Below are 18,741 nucleotides of genomic sequence, written 5' to 3' on the forward strand. Positions count from 1 at the left end.
CTGAATTTATTTTTAATGTCAAGTTCTTCAAGATAGACTTTGAAAAGAAATGTAGAAGCTATGAAGGCAAGGTATTAGTTGTGGGCTTCTCTTTAAGAAGAGGTAAATGTCAAAATAGTTCATGGCATTTGCCCTTAGCAGGTGAGTGCTGGTAATGACACAGCGTTGTTGATTGGTGATACGAGTGCCAATAATTGTTAAATAAATTTTTAAAATAAAATAAGTTCTTCCCCATAGCAAAAACTTAAGAATTTATGTCTTATACTTGTTCTAAAACAAGTTAAGTGTCATGGGTAAATTTAAGGTTTTGATCATTCAGAAGGAGAAACTGAAAATTCACCAGCTTTATCAGAGAGAGAGTATTAATGTTTGAACCCTGTGAGGAGAAGGAAAAAGGGAATGTTGTGTTACAGTGTATGCTGAGCTATTAAATTTGAATGTCAAAAAGTGAAGTCCTTTCTGCCTCCTACATTTCTTAAACCACTCACAAGCCTTATTTATGCTGCTGTATGTGTTTAGTGTGTGGCTGAGGAGCCGTGGGAGGACTTTCTCAGGTCCAGGATGGTTTTTGTTTGGGGTTTTTTATCTGCCCAGGAGCTGTCTGAGCAAGGCTTGCTCATTATGGCTGGGTACTGTTTGTATTTTTTTAAGGGAATATATGAACATATTTTCATTTAAAGAAGAGCTTTAATGAAAGTAGGCTATCTTGTCTTCCAGTTTTTGCAATATTATGTAGCATAAAGGCAATTGACTTTTGGTTCTGTTTTTGTTTTCTGTAGCAACTCTATAGATGACTTAAAGTGTTTCTGGAATCAGTTACCAAAGAATTGAAGCATTATTAACTAAAAGGAAAAACAATCCATCTTCTTCAGACACATATTCCAGGTTTTGTATTTCACTTAAAGTATATAAATGAAGTTACCTCACAACAGAAGAAAAGCTATTTTCCTGAAGATTTAATTATCCTTCACCTGGTTTGAGCTTCTGGGTCTACTGATCTGGATTTGTGTTGTCCATTGTGAGAACAGAGGAGGTCTGATATTTCCTAATTATTTTGTTTTAGTATGAAATATAAAATCTTGTGGACATCACAAAACAACATAAAAAAAAAAAGAGGCAATACTCTTTATCCTTTTGTTATGTCTTTGGTGTGTCACTTCTGGAAGTATTTTCTCAACCCAAAACATGTAATCTCTGCCTGAAAATTTGATTACAGCTGTCACATTTAAAATATATTTATGAAATTGGAAAATAAATTGAGGGCTATTTTTCTCCTTTCCTGACCTTTTTTTTCTGTATTTGGCAGGATTGAATAATATATGTATAAGTGTATAATCCATTTTGTATCTATGTTAATAGGCAATTTAATTTCTTAATCTCTCCAGTTCAAAAGTTAATGGTGGTAAGGCACTGTTGGGTGAGTCTGTGTGCATGGATTTCTCCTGACAATGGGTTTAGAGCACTTCTTTTGTGCTGGTGGATCTTAAATGTGCCCTTGTAACCTTTTGAAATAGGGAAAGGCTCTTGGTGATGGTTGTGGAGAAGGGATTGTGTGTTGGTCATTCATTGAGGTGAAGCTGTGGAAGGAAGATTGAGCCATAATTCTGCAGATGCTTCCATGGGACAATGGAGCACAATAGGGAATGAATAAGACACTTGGATAATGTTAAAGCTTTTGCTGGACCTGGCAAAGAAGCACACTTGGCTTTTTGAAACAGATGATCACATCTTTGATCTCTTTTCAAGGAGTGGGGATTTATGTCATGGTTCCAAAGGAAATATTTCTGAAGTTAATCCTGCTGGTGACCTGCAAAAGAGAGGATGCTGTTGGATACACCTACATGTTCAGTTGTGCCTGTGGAGTTACTCTTAGCATCCAGAGGGGAGGCAACTGCAGAATTGAAATGGTAGCTGGTTGTTCAGGGCTCTCAGGTATTTCTTAGCCAGCGTTGCTGCAGTTGTCATGAATCTTAACCAGTGCATAGAAGGAAGGAAAGAGGGGAAAATGTTTTCTATTGTGTAAACCTGAGCAAAATCCAAGGAGAAAAGGTTACTAGATCAAGTAGTTGCCACATAGAATACATTAATATACATCACGACTAAATAAAGGACACTTGAAAACTGTAAAAAAAGAAAATATATCTGTATTTATAATTAAGTACATAAGCAGATGGAAGCCCTTAACTTTGATGATGTTTGGTCAGCTATCAGAGTTGATTTTGATTTTGAAACAGGTGAACACTAAAGAGCTTCCTCTTGCTTAGTTATTTAGTTTTGAAACAAATATAAACAAAGAATTTGCCTTTGAAAACAAATAGAAACAAAGTTTTTCAGTGTGGGAATGGTTGAATCTTTGATACAGGATTTGGGTTTTCATACTTTAAATTGTTCTAACCAGATACATTAACCAGCTAACAGGGGTGTAATGATAGCCTTCAGAAAACACAACTTAATTTGCTCTCTTTCTCCTTTAAGGTGGTTTCCCCTAGAATCCAGACAAGGGAAGAGAACTAAAGACAGAGGAGAAATAAACGTCAATATTCAGTTTATGAGGAATAACATGACAGCAAGTATGTTTGATTTGTCAATGAAGGACAAAACCAAATCCCCATTTGCTAAGCTAAAAGACAAAATGAAGGGTCGGAAAAACGATGGGACGTTTTCAGATACATCCTCTGCAATCATCCCGAGCACTCACATACCTGATGCAAATCTAGAGGTGTGTAGTGGTGAGGTGCAAATGAAATCAAAACCAAAAAAACCTTTCCTCTTGGGACCTCAGCGGCTGTCCTCAGCTCACTCCATGTCAGACCTGACAGGACCACATGTCTCCTCAGAGAAGATGAAATCCAGTGCTCTTGGCTACACCCATCTTTTCAGGCGTCAGCTGGAGTCCTTTGGTTCCGTTGATGAAGGGGGTAAGTAAAACTCATGACCATTACAATTACAGCTCAAGGCCAAAATGTTAAGAAATATTACTGGCCTATTTTTTATCCTTTCTTTAATTGCTGGTAACTCATAATTGGTGTTTCTGAGCATAAGAAATAACTTACATCGCTCATGATGTAAGATAGTTTAGCTTTTTCTCTTATTATGTCCTCATCTGAGAGTATATTGCATTCCAGAGGGGACTGTAGGCAAAATGGCATCTTGTGAGAAATAAGTCTAATTAAAAAGTCAAAAACTATCACCAAATTTTAAACCTGATTTATACAAAGAACTGAAAATACTTTGAATTGCTCAAAGTTATTATGCAGTAACATATTATTGTCTCTTTCTGGAATGGCACACCAGTCATAGCTGTCTTCTCCGTAGAACTTCATTTTCATGCAGGAAACAAAAATTTCCTGTGGTGCCTATCCATAAATATTTCTGAAACATGAAAAAAGGCCACAGCTTTTATTTTTTTTTTAATAGCTTAGTTAATCACCAGTGTTCTGAACTGAGGCTCAATTGCAAAGCTTCTAGATCTAAGCTAAAATGGGTTTTCTGCATGTCATAAACTGTGATATAGTGTCTCATTGATAATATACTAATGACAGATTGTTTGCAGGGAGTCTAAAATCTCCACACAGAAGGACATTAAGTGTTGATACTTCTAAAATGAGCCAACTTGACAGCAGAGTTGATGAAACTGCACTTGAAGCACAAAATGACCCATTTAATGTGAGTGCTTCATTACCCCAAAAATTTGCTACACTGCCAAGACAGAAGAATCCATTTGAAGAAAGCCCAGCAACGTGGGATCAAAACATAAGTCTGTTTTCCAAACCTGTCGAGATCAGAAAAGAAATTAAAAAAGAGAAAAAAGAGAAAGTTAGTCTTTTTGAAAGAGTGACTGGGAAAAAAGATAGCAAGAGGTCAGATAAACTTAGCAATGGGGGATCAGAGAGTTCTAGTGACTTGAAATCACCGAGTGCGTTTGGGGAAGCTCATCAGGAGAGTTTTGAATTTGATTCGACTAATCCGTTTATGGCAAACTTCAAGCCTACAAGCACGTTGCCATCTTCAAGGTAGGTTTTTGCTGTATTTCAGTCTGCTATCTTGAACGTGTTAGATAAATGAAAATGTGAAGTATTGAGGAACACAATCTTTGTGCTTTGTACACATTTATATCGGTGCTTTTCTGTTTCTAAGTATGTTACAAACTTTTTATATAATTTGGTAGTTTCCTTCTTTGTTTTGAAGTGAGTTTTTTATTACTAATATGTGCTGTGAAGGTTCTTGGGTGCTTGTGTTTGTGGAAGACCTTGTTTGTGCTTCAGAATGGGCTCTCCCTGAAGACTTCTGCTTTAACTGAACATTCATTGCTAATTTATTACGTTGCCCTAAGTCAGGTTTTGAGAGGGAAAGGATTCAAGTGTAAGGGGAAGAGGAAACTGAATAACTAAAAGAGAGGTGCAAATGGTAGTAGTGAAAAGAAATCCTATGGATGTCACTATTTTGAGGGAAAAAAATGGAGCATTTAGGTTCTATATGTTAGAGTACAAGAATTAAAGAACATTCTGTTTCTAAATGGGAGCACCCACATGAGCTCTTATCTCACTTGAATTCATTTGGCTCACTGAAGCTTTGCTGGGTATTGAAATTGTTGCACGAGGCAGTAGTTTATGTCTTGAGCAGAATGAATTAAGTTACAAGGCTCATTAGGAACTTTGATTTAAATAATCCATTTTAATCTTTGTTTGTCTATCAATGCTTTACTTGTTTTCCTTAAGAAAAAGTGTAACCCACAGTTTGTTTCCTTCCTGGGTTTTGTATGCTAGTGAGAAAGATAATCTTGCCTGTCTGTCTCTCTTTATACATTTATAAATATATATATATATATATTTATGTACAGTGCCACCCACATATACTGTTTACAATAGATAAATGTTTAAGAAGCTAATTAACTGTCATTCCTTTGCATTCTTTTTTTTTTTTTAATATAAATGCCAGAAATTAGCAGTCCTTGCATTTTCAAGGTAATAATTAATTTCTATGTAATGACTTAAATTTGGTAGAAAATGCATTTGAAATTAAAATGCTTCAAACTGGAATCTAAAGTCTGTAAAGTCAATCACTGTTTTAAATGGAAAACATAGTTCTAAAAAATTCACCTTTTCCTGTGTATTAATTCCTTAATTAATGACACGAGTGGTTTCTTTAAAAAAAGAAAATGTTTTTATTACCTTGTTTCTTAGAAGAGAGGGATCTTATTCTGTCCCAGCTGTTTTCTCCATGGGTTAGAATGCATGCACTCCTGATTTAAACTTAGCGTCATTTTCTTAACAAAACTAATCATGGATGTGAATTAGGGAAATGAACTGAAATGGAACTGCCTTAGAAAAGAATTTATTGCTAGAAGCTCATCTGACCTCAACAAATTATCTTCTTAGTGCCTTCTACAGACAACTTTAGAATATTTTTTTATTTAATGAAGTATTTCTCTGGATTAGTGTAAGGTTAGGTTGTAGCTTGGTTTGTCAGAAGTTAAACTTCCATTTTAGTAAGTTCCTTTAAAGAGAAATAATTCAAATAACAATTAAAATTGCATAGCATTTAATTTTTTTTCAATGAAACAGTGTATTCAGGCAGATGCTAAATATAAGTAGTGCAATCTTTTGAAGTTCTTGAATGCAGCAGATCTTGATAAATATAAAACTGAATGGTAATCATGATGGACTTTTTTTCTTTGTTTTGTAATTAAAAAGCTCATCACAGTGCCCATTCTGAAGGGCTGTAGTCATTTGTTTCTGTCTTTGTATGAGAGTCCCTTTTACTAGTTCTTGACTTTTATGTAAACATAAAGTTTTGATAAGACAAATAGATATTATTTTATTTTTAAAGAGCCAAAAATAGTAAACATTCTGACCTTTTTTGTGAAACAGCTCTTATGGCATAATATCTAGCATGCAATAAGTTAAGTTAGAAGCTCTTGATTTTTATATGTTCCATTATGATGTTCTGTGTGAACCTTTTAGACTTTGTTTACTTCCTTCCAAATGTATCTTGTAGAATTATTTTCTTTTGAAGTAGAAACTAATACAAAATGTGCATATTTAATAAGTTTACAGTGTAAGTTTACCTTTTATCTGTGGAGGATTTCTGTAATGGAATCCATTTTTAATTTTTTTGAACTAGTAATACTAAAGAAAGAATTTGTATGAATATGTGGGTACAAAATAAATGAGGCTGGGTAACAAATTCAGTAGACAGAAAGTGTAGACAGAGAATTTAGTCTTTGGGTTTTTTCTTATTTACTCAACGTGCTATTAAGCTCTTTTGGGTGAATCTCATTTCTGCAAATAAACCAGGCAGTATATTTTTTATTAAGGTGTGTCCAAAATGAGTGTTCTGTTGTGGACCAGGTGTTTGCTTTGCAGGTGGCTCTCCCATTTAACCCCACTTAGCTAAGCCTGGGTTTGGGTGATGGAACATCCTGAGCTGGATTGCTGTCTATGAAATCCCTCTGGAGGATGTATTCCAGGAGCACACTGTAGCCATAAAACATCCAGTCTGTGGGACAAGGCTGGGCATAGAGAAAAGTGGAAGGGAAAAAACCCAACCCATAGCATCCGTCCTTCCCAACCCTCAAAAAAAATCCACCAAACCCAGCTCCTTCATGTTTGTGGTGTGACTGTCACGTTCTCAGCTCTGGTGAAGCCACATCTGTAACCTTAGTGGGAAGTTTTTCAGTGACTTGGGTGAACTTTGGGTCAGGCTTAAGTCCATCCTAATTAATTGTGGTTGCTAATGTTGAGTGAGCAGTAACAATGTGGAGAGCAGCAGCTCATGACATCAGCTGGGTGAGCTGCTGAACAGCCCTTCACCAGCCCATCCTGCCCTGCTTAGCTGGCTGGCTGCATGCTCTGTCACTAATTACTCTTACTTACTAATTAAACAAATTAAGATAAATACATCTTCCACGTGTTGCTCAGCTGCTGATCCAAGAATTATGGAAGTGGTTCAGCAATACTTGTAGGATTTTTTTTTCCAAAAGCAAGTATGCCAGGATTATTTGATTTTTTTTTTATTGCTATTATTTATTATTGTTGTTTCAAGGAGGTTTTAGAAGTATTTTGGAAAAGCAAAATAAAAAGCCTATTTGGTTTGCATATAGTACGTGTTGACGGGAAATCACAAAATATGGACCCCTAATTTCTGTTAATCTCTGATCTGGCAAAGTTATTCCCTGGTTTTGGCTAAATCTGTAAAATAGGGATGATACTTTGCCTCCTGCAAATGCTGAATGGATAAATGAAGATTTTTAAAGTGTTTTTATAGATATGATATTGCTGTATTACATAAGTGTTGATTGGTGGTTCCATTGTCTGTTGTAAGCATAGAGATATTTATGAGCTGATTTCTTGACAATTTAAAAATGCAGGAGTCGCATAGTGAAACAAAAAATGCTGGTTTTGCAAATACTACAAAATATCTTAGTTCCAGAGATTTTGTATCATAAAGCCAATGAAGAATTTTTAAGCAAACAATATCTAGTGCTCTTAGCCAGCATTTACCAATACTAATTTTGGTTTTGTACTTCTTAATGCACTGTTTTGAAACTTTTATCCAATATTGCCTTAAATTGCACTCATTCTTACAATCACTGCTATTGTCGTGGCTCTCAGGAGGTTGATTTGCAGTCAGAAGCCACGTGGCTTTTGTGTTGAACACAGTTAAAGAAACTGAGGGTGCTCCTGGAAAACAAAGATTGTTTTGTGCCATAACCAAAGCTTGTGCATCATTTTTCTGAAATTGTTTTTTGTTTAGGAAAATACATGACACTACACTACAGGCTAATAAACTGATGTGAAAATTTCTCAATTTACACCACTTGACAAGTGCTAAAAGAAAAGCATCTTTAATTTTAATGTGTTATTAGGACCTTTTTAGAGAGATTGTACAAGTTATTAACAAGGTCCTCTGAGACAGGAGACGGGTAATTAACAAGACCTACAGAAAGGGAGTTTAGGTAATTAACAAGATCTCAGGCACTGGACATAGGGAGACAAATAGTCCAATATTTAAAGCTGACAGGTTGTTACTAGTCAGATCAAATTCCAGATCTGGGAAACTGGTTTGGTAGGTGTTTGGGAGCTTTCTACTAAACATTTTACATATATATATATATATATATATATATATATATATATATATATATATATATATATATATATATGTATATATATATGTGTGTGTGTATATATATGTATGTATATACATATATATATATATCCCCAAATAATGTCTGTGTCTGTATATACACATATATGTATACATGAATAGAGAGAGGCATTTAAAAAACTCCTTCTAACGTTGCATTTCCTTGACCTAACTATTGTTATACTTTATAGAAAAGAAGATAAAGCTTGTGTCTACATACATATTACACTTTATCTCAAGTTGTTGCAATAAGTGTGTTACATTCTTAGGAAGGTGGAATAGTGGAGGAGAAAGAAACTTGTGTCTTACTAGGATTCATTGTAACAATTAAAAATAATGCTCATATTTATACTATTAATCACTGGTGAATTGGAGCATAAATTATTAAAATATTACTTAGGTTTTTTTTCTGTATTTTCTTACTGCTTCAGCAGTTTTCGAATTTGCAACTCAAAAAGAAAAAACACCAACGCAATCCTTCAACTCTTTTGCATCTTTCTGCTTGTAGTTTCTGAATGTGGTGATTTTCTTCAGCCTCTCTCCCTTCATCAATGTGGCTGTTAGAGCTGCCTGTCTTCTCAATGTCACATGTTCCAAACAAATCAAGGACTGCAGTTTTGTGTTTCCCAGTGGAGGCAATGTTTGAAATAAGCAATATCTCTGCATTTTGATATGGTCATTATTAGAGTGAGGTGCCATGAAAACAGGAGGCTTTCATTAACAGTGATGTGTTTGGATCATATTAAATTTTTAAGTCTGAAGAACAGTTGATGTCTGCTACATTTCAGCAACATTAACGTTTTGAATGTGTGATGGTCAGGTGGTTAAAGAAGCTTTTGCAACATCCTGGTGTTCCTCTGGGTTCCTGCTTCTCACTTGAGCTGTGACAGTAGAGCAGGTGCCAATCTCGAGTGAGCTGAAGTTCTAAAGTAAAACCTGTTATCCCAAACCACACTGAGGGTGAGTTATTAGAGCAATAAATAACTTCAGTATAATCAAAGTCACTGTTAAATGATTTCAGTCTTGCAGAGTTACTGGCAACATCTCCATTGGAATGAACCCCAAAAGTTGCCTGATGAGAGCAAAGGATTGTAGTGGCTGTGTATTTCTCTGCCAAATAGGAAATCCAGTGTACACCACAATTCACTCTTTCTACTTTTCACATGCCTTTTTCAGAAATGTTGCTCTCTAGAGATTGCTGTGCTTGCTAAAGCAATAAGGTCTGTTAAGACATTTTAGCACATTTATCTCTCAGTTAGTAAAAAAATGACATCAGGTGAACTATGGTATTTTCAGAATTTTGTTTCCTCTGTCAGTGTTAGCATGTCTTATTTTAAGAACAGTGTACTTCTGCATTGCTTTTCTTGAAATGAATATTTTTTTTCAGTTCTCTACTGAAATTTGACTAGACTTTAGTCAACTGTGATCTCCAGTCTAGGAAGAATATTGATGGACTGTGACAGTGCTTTAACTGTACTCTAGACTAATTCAGAGTGGTAAAGCTGTCAGTGGAACATTATTTCAACAAGAGAAATACATTGATGGCACATGAGAGGTAAAGAGAAATTACAAAACAAGCAGGAGTCGTGCAGAGATTCTTAGTCTGTCCTGCCAGGACTGTTATCATCTGATTTAAAAGATCACTGCATGTGATAAGAGAATAATGAGATCTTTTGCAAAGCTCCTACAAAGCAGTGGTCACAGCATTTGGGACATGACTAAGGTGGGCTGGAGCAATCAACTCTTTGAGGGATATTGTAGAAATACTTGGTATTAATCTTGACTTTTGCAGACTCCTCACCAGCAATCAGTCACTCCTAATTAGTTGACTGTTTTAGGAATACTGTTAGGAAAGTTCATCCTGCTGGCTTCATGACAAGATTTTTTCAAGCTTTCACTGTCTCTCGGTGCACATTAGGGCATGTGAAATATTTTTGAGAGGATGCATGAAGCATATTATCTTTCCCAAGGGAAAATGCACTGCCTGTTCTATTTCATTTTTTAAAAGAATAATTTGTTCTATTGTTTCTTTATTAATAAATGCAGAAACTATGTAAAAGCAATGCAGGTTTTTTTTTTTTCTGTTTCATTACAGGAACTAAGGATTAGTTCTACTCTTTTAATAATTCAAACATGACTCTGTAAGTTTCAGTGTAAAATGTAATTTTAGGATTGTTTGATTTGTTTGTTTGCTGTTGACTTAGAGATCTCTAATAATAGGGTCTTCCAGTGGAGATCCTGGCACAACATTTAGTCTAACAGTTCTTTAGTGTTCTCCTGAGAAAAAAACTTATTTGTTATAGCACAACTCCTAGTAAAAGGAGAAATATTTATATACTTAGAATTCTAACTAGTCAAGGAAAGGTAGTGATAGCCACAAAACCTGATCCTCTTTTTGTGTCCTCCTGGGGTTACCCAAGCTCCAAAAGGCCACAGAACATGGTTTGACAGCAGAGCAGTTTATACAGTGAAGTGTCTTAAGTGATGTTCCCCAGAATCTAATTGTAAAATAGATGGTAATATGCTTATTCTGTACTTGTTTAGCTGCCAGACAAGACAGTCATTCCTTCTCAGAATTACAAGTGAGCTCTGCATTGCCAGGCACAGCAGGCTGACATTCTATGGAAGGCTAAGTTTCTGAATTTCATGAACTGTATCTGATTTTATTCATTTCTTTTGTTTTTGGTTTTCTTTTGTTTTTTTTTCCTTGTGCAATAGTAATAATCTAAATGGCATCCTAATAGTTCAAGATTTAGATATATATTGTGAGAATCCAAAGAAAAATGCACAAGCACTGTAGTCAGAATCAGTCCAAAGACCAAGAAGTAGGATAGGAATAGGAATTTTAACTCTAGTGAAAAGTGAATATGGCAGAGCTTTGCTAATTACCTTTATGCAGACATTCCATATTAAAGGAAAGAAACTGAAAGCTCACACTTAGCTCATTGGTATAATAGATATTTTACAGAATGTTAAGTTAACATAAATTTTAATACTTTGAATAGTAATGATTAATTTAAATATCCTTATTTTAATTTCTAATAGTATACACTATTATTAGATTAGTTACTACTATCATGTAACTAATAGGAATAGCAAAAGAGGGGTAAAAAGCTTTTGGTCCTTAAGAAAATACTATTTAAGAAAATACTATTTCCATGGAGCAGATTTAGGAGTCTGATTCCCATGCATTATATTGTCAGACTAAATGGCACTAAAATATTTAGTTATAGGAAAGGTTTGATAAAGATTGTTTTAATCTCTAGGCATTCAGAAGCTAAATATTTATGCAGCCACTAGACCTGATGTTTGAATTTTTAATTACCATTAAATTTCAATAGACAGAATTGTAAGATGCAGTCATAAACTTAAGCTTGTGACACATCCTGAACTCAAGTCCACTGTATTATCTCTATGCAAACTGTAAATTATCAACGTGCAATGCAAGTATTTAATTACCATAAAAAAGTGTTATCAAAGAAAAAAGTTTCAATCTGTTCTAATGAAATGTTTTTAAATAAAGAAAATAACAATAAAGTACAAAATAATATGCTTGCTGTGATTATGAAATAGTAACCCAAACCACTCTACAGAATCAGCCCTGCATCATATCTGTCTCCATTATTAGTTAATATTATTTTTATTTCTCGTCACTTTCTCCCCTCAGGAGCAAAACAACAGAAAAGAGGTCTCATCTCAGATGAGCTAAAACTGAAATCTAAGCTAATAAAACCCCAGAAATTCAAACAAACTTCACTATTAAAAAAAAAAAAAAAGTAAAAAGAAAGTTATATCCAAAGCTGTAAAATAATATGGAACAATAAAATAATGGATATGATTTAATCTGGTAAAAATGTCTGTTATATAAAGTAACTGTCAAGGACACTAATTGAATTCCCAGGTGAGTGAAATGGGGGACAGTAACTCTGCTGGACTGGAGAAGTCTGTTCTACCTGGAGAAGGGTAGGGGTGATGTGCAAGCTGGGGGCTCAGTGTCACTTCCATGATCCTACTGCAGCTGATTTTTAATCTGTGCTGGTAGGATTTACCTCCCTTTTAGTAGCTCCTGTCTTGAAGGTGATCTGAGGGAATGAAAATTTATTACTTGTAAGAGGCAAACTTAAAAATCAGCATGAGACATCACCTGGAGGCACATAAGGCACATGGAAAGTCCATTTGTTAGAAAAGAAATACCTTTTTTACTTGTAAACTGAGAAAGTTTAGTTTGGGCATAATTGACAAACAATAATTATAGAATCCCACAGTGCCAGTTTTTCACAATCAGTGTTCACAGTAAGCTTCACTCAAAAAAACCCTACAAAAATCCAAATAGATACTTTTTTCCCAAGCTGTGAACATGGGAACTTCTTCCATAGCAGGAGTTCCCTGTCAGTTTATCAAACTCTGGGAAAAAAACCCAGAGACTGGTTTATAACTAATACTATCACTATGAACTGACTGCAACACAGGAGAAAACCATGCTATTTTTTATAATTGTTCAGATCAATGATTTCAGAATGCTTTTAGGAAGTCAAGAGAATGGCTTCAAGGAAGCTTGTGATGCTTGTACAGCATGGGCTGCAGTCCTAGAGGCCTGTTTTATACAATTATTGCCAGTCATTGAGTGAGGTGGTAACTTTGGGAGTCTATTATTGTGATGAAATTTAAATTTAAAAATAAATGCTCTCGTGAATTTCAATACACCAAACAGACAACTCCACCAACTGTTTGCATTCATAATTTTATAGGATTTTCTTTTGAGGTGTTACCTGCCCCTCAGACAGTGAAACAGGGGTGCAGTGGTGGGAGTCTGCATCTGCTCACACTCACCTTGGGCTGGGGCACTGGCAGGAAACCTTGCAGGGCTCAGCAAGGCTGATGAGCTCCCACCTTACTTAGCAGACACTTTGATTTACAAAAATGTTATTATATGCAATCTCAGCACCTGTTTCTTCTTCGAGAAGCAGTATATTTTCTATGAATCTCCTTAAAGTATGAGTAAGAGCCCTCATAGCATTTGGATTTTTATTGGGGAATATTTTAATAGCTTTTCTTTTTTTTGCAAGTGTATTCAAATTTCTTCTTGCAAATACACAGATGTTCCCTTTTGAAATTGCAGTTATGATGTCCACAATTTTGCAGAAATTATTGCAGGTTTTTTACTGCTTAAAAAAACCCCAAACAACTAGTCCATATTGCCAGTGATTTATACTTCTGATTTTTAAACACAGCTTCTCATAGTCAGATCCGCTGCTTTCATTTTAAGCTGCCACTACGAAAAAGAGTCCCAGAACTTATTTCACAGAAACTATAAAGTCATTCAAGGCAGTGAAAGATCCTGCTTTTTTAACCTTTCAGAAAGTCACCCAGTTGAGCAGTCAGGCTGTATTATTCTATATCTTGTCTAACATGAGGAAACAGTCCCAAAAGAAAGATATCCCAAATTAACGCCACACTTCGTTAAATAGAGACATTCTTGGTTTTCACCGAGCTAATTCGATCCAGTTCAGTTAACTCATTTTTTTTGTGCTGGGATCACGGAAGGCAGCCATGAATGGAGCGAGTTCATCATGTGTTTGACACATCAGAGCGGGGCTGAAAGGAGGCTGCGAGGGAGGGACCCTGCCTTTGGCTGGGCACACAATACCCCGTGAAAAAGGCCCCTCATTCAAAAGGGGTCTCCAGCAAACGGGGCAGACTGCTGGGGATCGCTGTTACAGACAGGTGGAATGGGAATTAGCCAGACTTAATGACACCTCTGGGTTTCTGGTTGTGACTGTTCCTCTAATCCAGTCTCTGTCAAATACCCTCCGATGGTTTACAGGACTTCTGTGGGAGCAAAAGTTTGCCTGCTTTGGAAATTAAAAATCGTGCACAGACTAAAAAAAAAAAGTAAAAAAAAAAAAAAAAGAGATTTTAAAATAAAAAAAATCTTTACAGAGAAATATAATCATTTATATTTTACATACTTTTAGTTTGTAAATTTTTTGCCCTTCTGCTTTTACACCATGAAATATGTGGCTTACAAATTCAGATAACAGAGTGGTGAGCAGTCACAAAATACATGTTCCCTAATACAAAAAAATCTTCAAAATTAAAAAAAATAAAAGAAAAATTTTTGTAGCTCTCAGTCACACATCACCCTCAAAGCCAGTACATGCAGTCTAACAAAACAGATTCTGTGCTGTGAAAGAATGTGCCTGCTGTGATGCTACCAAGTAAATAATATTTGTGAGCCATATTCAGATTCTGAACACATTTTCAGAGAATGTTTTCTCTCCAAACCTGCTGTAGCAAGTACATAAGAACACAGCATCACTGGTTTTTAAAGATGCTTGCTAATAATTACAGCAGACTGTGTGGACAATTTCTTAAGCCTGACATTTAGGCAGTGGCTGTTTTTATCACTATCAACAACATTATGAAAGAGCTTTCCTTTCTGGATATGCACAATAATCACTAGGTTTATAAAATAATAGATTATTTACTGAATTTTAAGTACAAAATAAATGTAGCTGTCAGAAGCTGGCTTTGTAGCCCTAAGCTGGTGATCTCAGTGGAATTTCTATAGGAACTTTGTCATTTAGGAGCTGCCATGAAAGCTGGGAATATGTGTTAGTCTGTAGGGTTTGGTTGTTGGTTTTTATCAATCTCATCCCAGGGACCTGTTTCTAGGATATTTCATTTAAAGTGGCACTCTGTGCTTACAAGCTCAAGCTAAGTCTAGAGATGAGAGGAGAGATAAGGAGGCCAAATCCATAATACCTTTCTTGCATTTCTTAATTAGGTATTCAAATTTGATGACAAAAAGAATACGAAAAATACAAAGAATTGTGAACAAAGAATATATTCAAATTTCCTATTATTTCTAATATTTTCTTTTCCAAAGTTTAAAAAATCAAGAAAATAAACCATATTAAATACTTTGTAGCTGTGTGTCTAATTCAGTACTGTATTCTAGTAGATATTTTGGTCAAATAAGTGTGCACTGCTAATATTTGTTTGGTATGTTTTTTTCCCCACAGTTTTAATGTGAATCCTTCTGGCATTGAGGATCTCAGGAAAAAAACGGTGAGTTATGAAATGTTATGGAAAGCCATCTGTCAATGCCAAATAATTGGTACTTGTATAATAAGCTTAAAAGCTTTTGTTCTTTTTTAACCTATTATATGGAAATGTTGGGGTTTTTCTTTTTTTTTTGGTTATTTTTGACATATCCAGAAAACCTAAATACAAAAGCACAGGCTTAATGTAAATTCGGAAATAAGGAAGAGTTTTGCACTCAGTATGGAGTTCAGCTGTGATATGATGAAGAAGGAAATATTTAGTTCTTTGCACAAAAAGTAAAAAACCCCCAAAACCTGAATTTAGGAGTGGATTAGATGACTCCAGAGAAGTAATGGTCAGGTGAGGAATTCTTCATTAGGCAGGGATTTATTAATTGGCAGGAGTTTACCATCACTATAATCAGAGACTTGAGGACAGTCTTTAGAAGGCAGATCAAAATTGAAATTATGACCTGATATATGGTAGGATTAATAATACACATAATAAATGAATGTATGAAAACACTAAAAAATAGAAATACTAGAAGGGATTATTCAAAATGCTCTTGTTTCTAAAAGCACTGCGAATAAATTGTGTACTAAGAAAAGACAAAAAATAATCCACAGATTGCCTGGACAGTGTCTTTGTTTGAAGAAAAATGTGGTCTTACTAGAATTTGTTCTGTGAATAGATGACATCTTTAAAAGTGGGTTTGTTTTCAATCTCTAAAATATATAGAAAACAAGTTTCACAAGCAAATATGACTTTGTACTGTTTGTTTTCTGCTGGTTTATGTAAATGATTTGTAATAGCATTTGATGTTATTGTAAATGCCCAAGTTTTTATAATGTAAGTAGCTGGTGGGAGATGTCAGAGTATTTGAATGCTGCCTTTGATCAGATAGTAAACTGAATTCTACCAGGCAGTTACTTAATCTCTGACAAAAAGAGACATCAAAAAATTGATTTAACTTAGCAGCCATTGTCTGTAAAGTAACCATAATTACAGTTTCTATGTGCTTGCAAATGTACTACTGCAAATCATGTAATTTATTGCTAGTAAAAGCATCAGTTTAATTCTTTTAAGAAATAAGATGTGAATTGTTTTATTTAAAGGATTTAAAGGTGATAAAAGAAATCCTTGATGATTTTTCTTTTGGAATACCAGCCATCCTAAATGTCTGTTATAGGATTATGAGGTGATGCTCATTTAATGCAAAATACAAATTAGGTGGGGAAGAAACTCTATCTCAACCATAGTTTTGAATGAAACCATTTGAATTTCTTTTTAAATATTCAGGATTGCTTTCTAAGGTGTTTGAAGTAATTTATTATTAGATTCTGTAATATTAGCCCTCACCAAGTTATTACATTTCTTCCTTGTGCATACTATTAAGTAATTATGTTTGTATGTCTTCTCCTCTGATGCCAACACCTGTCTCTGAAAGCAGTGTTTAAACGGAGCAGTAGCCAGTTGAAAGGGCAGCATGTGCTCTTTAAAGCCTAATTAAGAACTGAAAGGAAGATGAAGTAAGTAGGACAAAAGATGTGAAAGTAGCTTAGATGACATTCCCAGAGCAGAATTCCTCATTAGAACAATGAGGAGATGATCAGGGATTGCCAGGCCTTCATTTTATCTGTCCTTTCCTCTGGCTGGCAGTGTGTACCCCAACAGGGTTTTGTAACTGAGACAATCATTCTTTGCATGGCTCTTTTAGAATCTTTTGTTTTCCCTTTATAATTCATTCTAAGATTATTCTTATGCATTAAAACTGTGGTATCTATTTTTGTAAAGAAATAAGTGTTCCATGTACTTTAAATATTACCTATTGGCTCAAGCTGAACATACCAAAACTTCTTAATTTTATCAATATTAATTTCTAAATGCTAGCATACTTCTGCTAGAATTTTCTTGCATAATTAGGATGTGTATGGAGCATGTGCATGATAAAACATCTTTAAAGCATATATATTACACACAATTGATTGCATAATTAAAGTCATCATTGCACCTTAATTCCTGTTCCTTTGCCAAATCAGAAAATCAGGCAAACCCTATACTTCAGGCATATAAGGGTTAATGGTATTTTCTCCAGTGTGTACAAAAATTCTGTAAAGAGAATAAAATTTAATAAAGAGAAAGTTTTACTTCTTTCATGTAGAAGAAAATGTGCTATGAATATGACCACAAAGTGAAGTTACTTTCTTTTCTATACTTGTTGAAAATGGATTACTAACCAATTTATAAATTTCATCAGGTTAGCCATATTAATAAAGTGGCAGTTACTGATTACTTACAATCCATTAACTTGGTACGTTTAAAATACTGAATATACATCCATAAATGTGACATTTAATGTCTCAAGTGCAGAGAGAAACCCTTAAAATCACATATTTTTGAGAGCTACTGTTAGAGTATAATTGATGGAGAGAGGCTGATCTGTCACACTTCAGCCTATTTGCAGGGCACCATCACTTTTAATTAGGTTCCTTTGAAAACTTTGGCCAGCTGCATATTTTAATGGGTCGACATGTGCCAATGTGCAAATATGGAGCTGTATGGAAAGAAAAGAATGGGGCATGGAAAAGGAATGAGCATGACTATTATGTGGTGTGCTCCTTAGCTCTGCAAGCTTTCTCATTTTTAATGACATGCTTGTACTGTAAACAAAAGCTATCTCATGTTCCCTGTTAGAAGTGCAGGATTTTGTAGGTTCCATATCTTCTAAATTTTTTCATTTCTGAATGAGATGAAGCATACTGCTTAGCATGTCTAACAGTGCTGATACTTCTATAAACCAAACAAAAGAAGACATTCAAGTTTACAGTCTTTGGATCACGTTGTCCTTTTTAAGATGACTAATTTGTCCATCTCTGCTAATACCTGCACTTACTGAGTCATCAGACATCATCGCAGAAACAATTCTGCTTTCCCTACTGCTTAATTCTGGGCCTCTCCTGCTTTAAAGCAAGCAAAGTTTTTTATAAATACACCTTTATTTCTGCCTTAAGTGCTCTGGTGCATCTTTTACCTTCACCTACAATTTAAAGTGGAAAGTTTTATTATGTGATTCAGAAGCCAAGGCCTGGAGAACCACTGGTGACTGCAAATATGAATGTGAAAGACAGATGAGGGCTGATGTCATTTAGAGCTGAGTAAATGCTTTGCTGTGATTCTCTCCAGAGGCAAAGACTCTGAGAAGTTACAGTAGGAGTTAAATTCTCAGGGCTCTTCTCTTGTTATTCTTGTATAATTAAGATGGTTGGTTTCCCAAAATGGACCTGCCAGCTGTTGTTGTGGTCACTAACTCTGACACACTGACTGTCCACCTCACTGAGAAGATTTTTTTCTGAGATGACAGAGTGGGAGATGTTCATCCAAATGGGCATTGCACCTTAATTCCTGTTAGCTTCCTCAACTGGGCAGCCCATCTCCAGTTGTCTGCTCCAGTGGGGGTGCTGGAGGGAAAAACCCTGCTGCAAACAGAGGTGTTGCTGAAAGAAATTGCTTTTCATGTCAGGAGATGCACATGAGAAACACAAAAAG

At 35.2% G+C, this 18,741-nt stretch overlaps 1 protein-coding gene across 1 annotated transcript in view; it reads left to right on the forward strand.

Annotated features, from left to right (window-relative positions):
- RAB11FIP2 (RAB11 family interacting protein 2) overlaps positions 1-18,741 on the forward strand; it is a 32,317-nt gene that overhangs the window by 8,914 nt on the left and 4,662 nt on the right. The window contains exons 2-4 of the mRNA XM_053949080.1: positions 2,476-2,918; positions 3,554-4,013; positions 15,174-15,219. Coding sequence (XP_053805055.1) covers positions 2,476-2,918; positions 3,554-4,013; positions 15,174-15,219 — 949 coding nt within the window. The remainder of the gene's footprint in view (positions 1-2,475; positions 2,919-3,553; positions 4,014-15,173; positions 15,220-18,741) is intronic.

This window comes from Vidua chalybeata, chromosome 8, assembly GCF_026979565.1.
Source record: "Vidua chalybeata isolate OUT-0048 chromosome 8, bVidCha1 merged haplotype, whole genome shotgun sequence".
In the NCBI taxonomy this organism is placed as follows: Eukaryota; Metazoa; Chordata; class Aves; order Passeriformes; family Viduidae; genus Vidua; species Vidua chalybeata.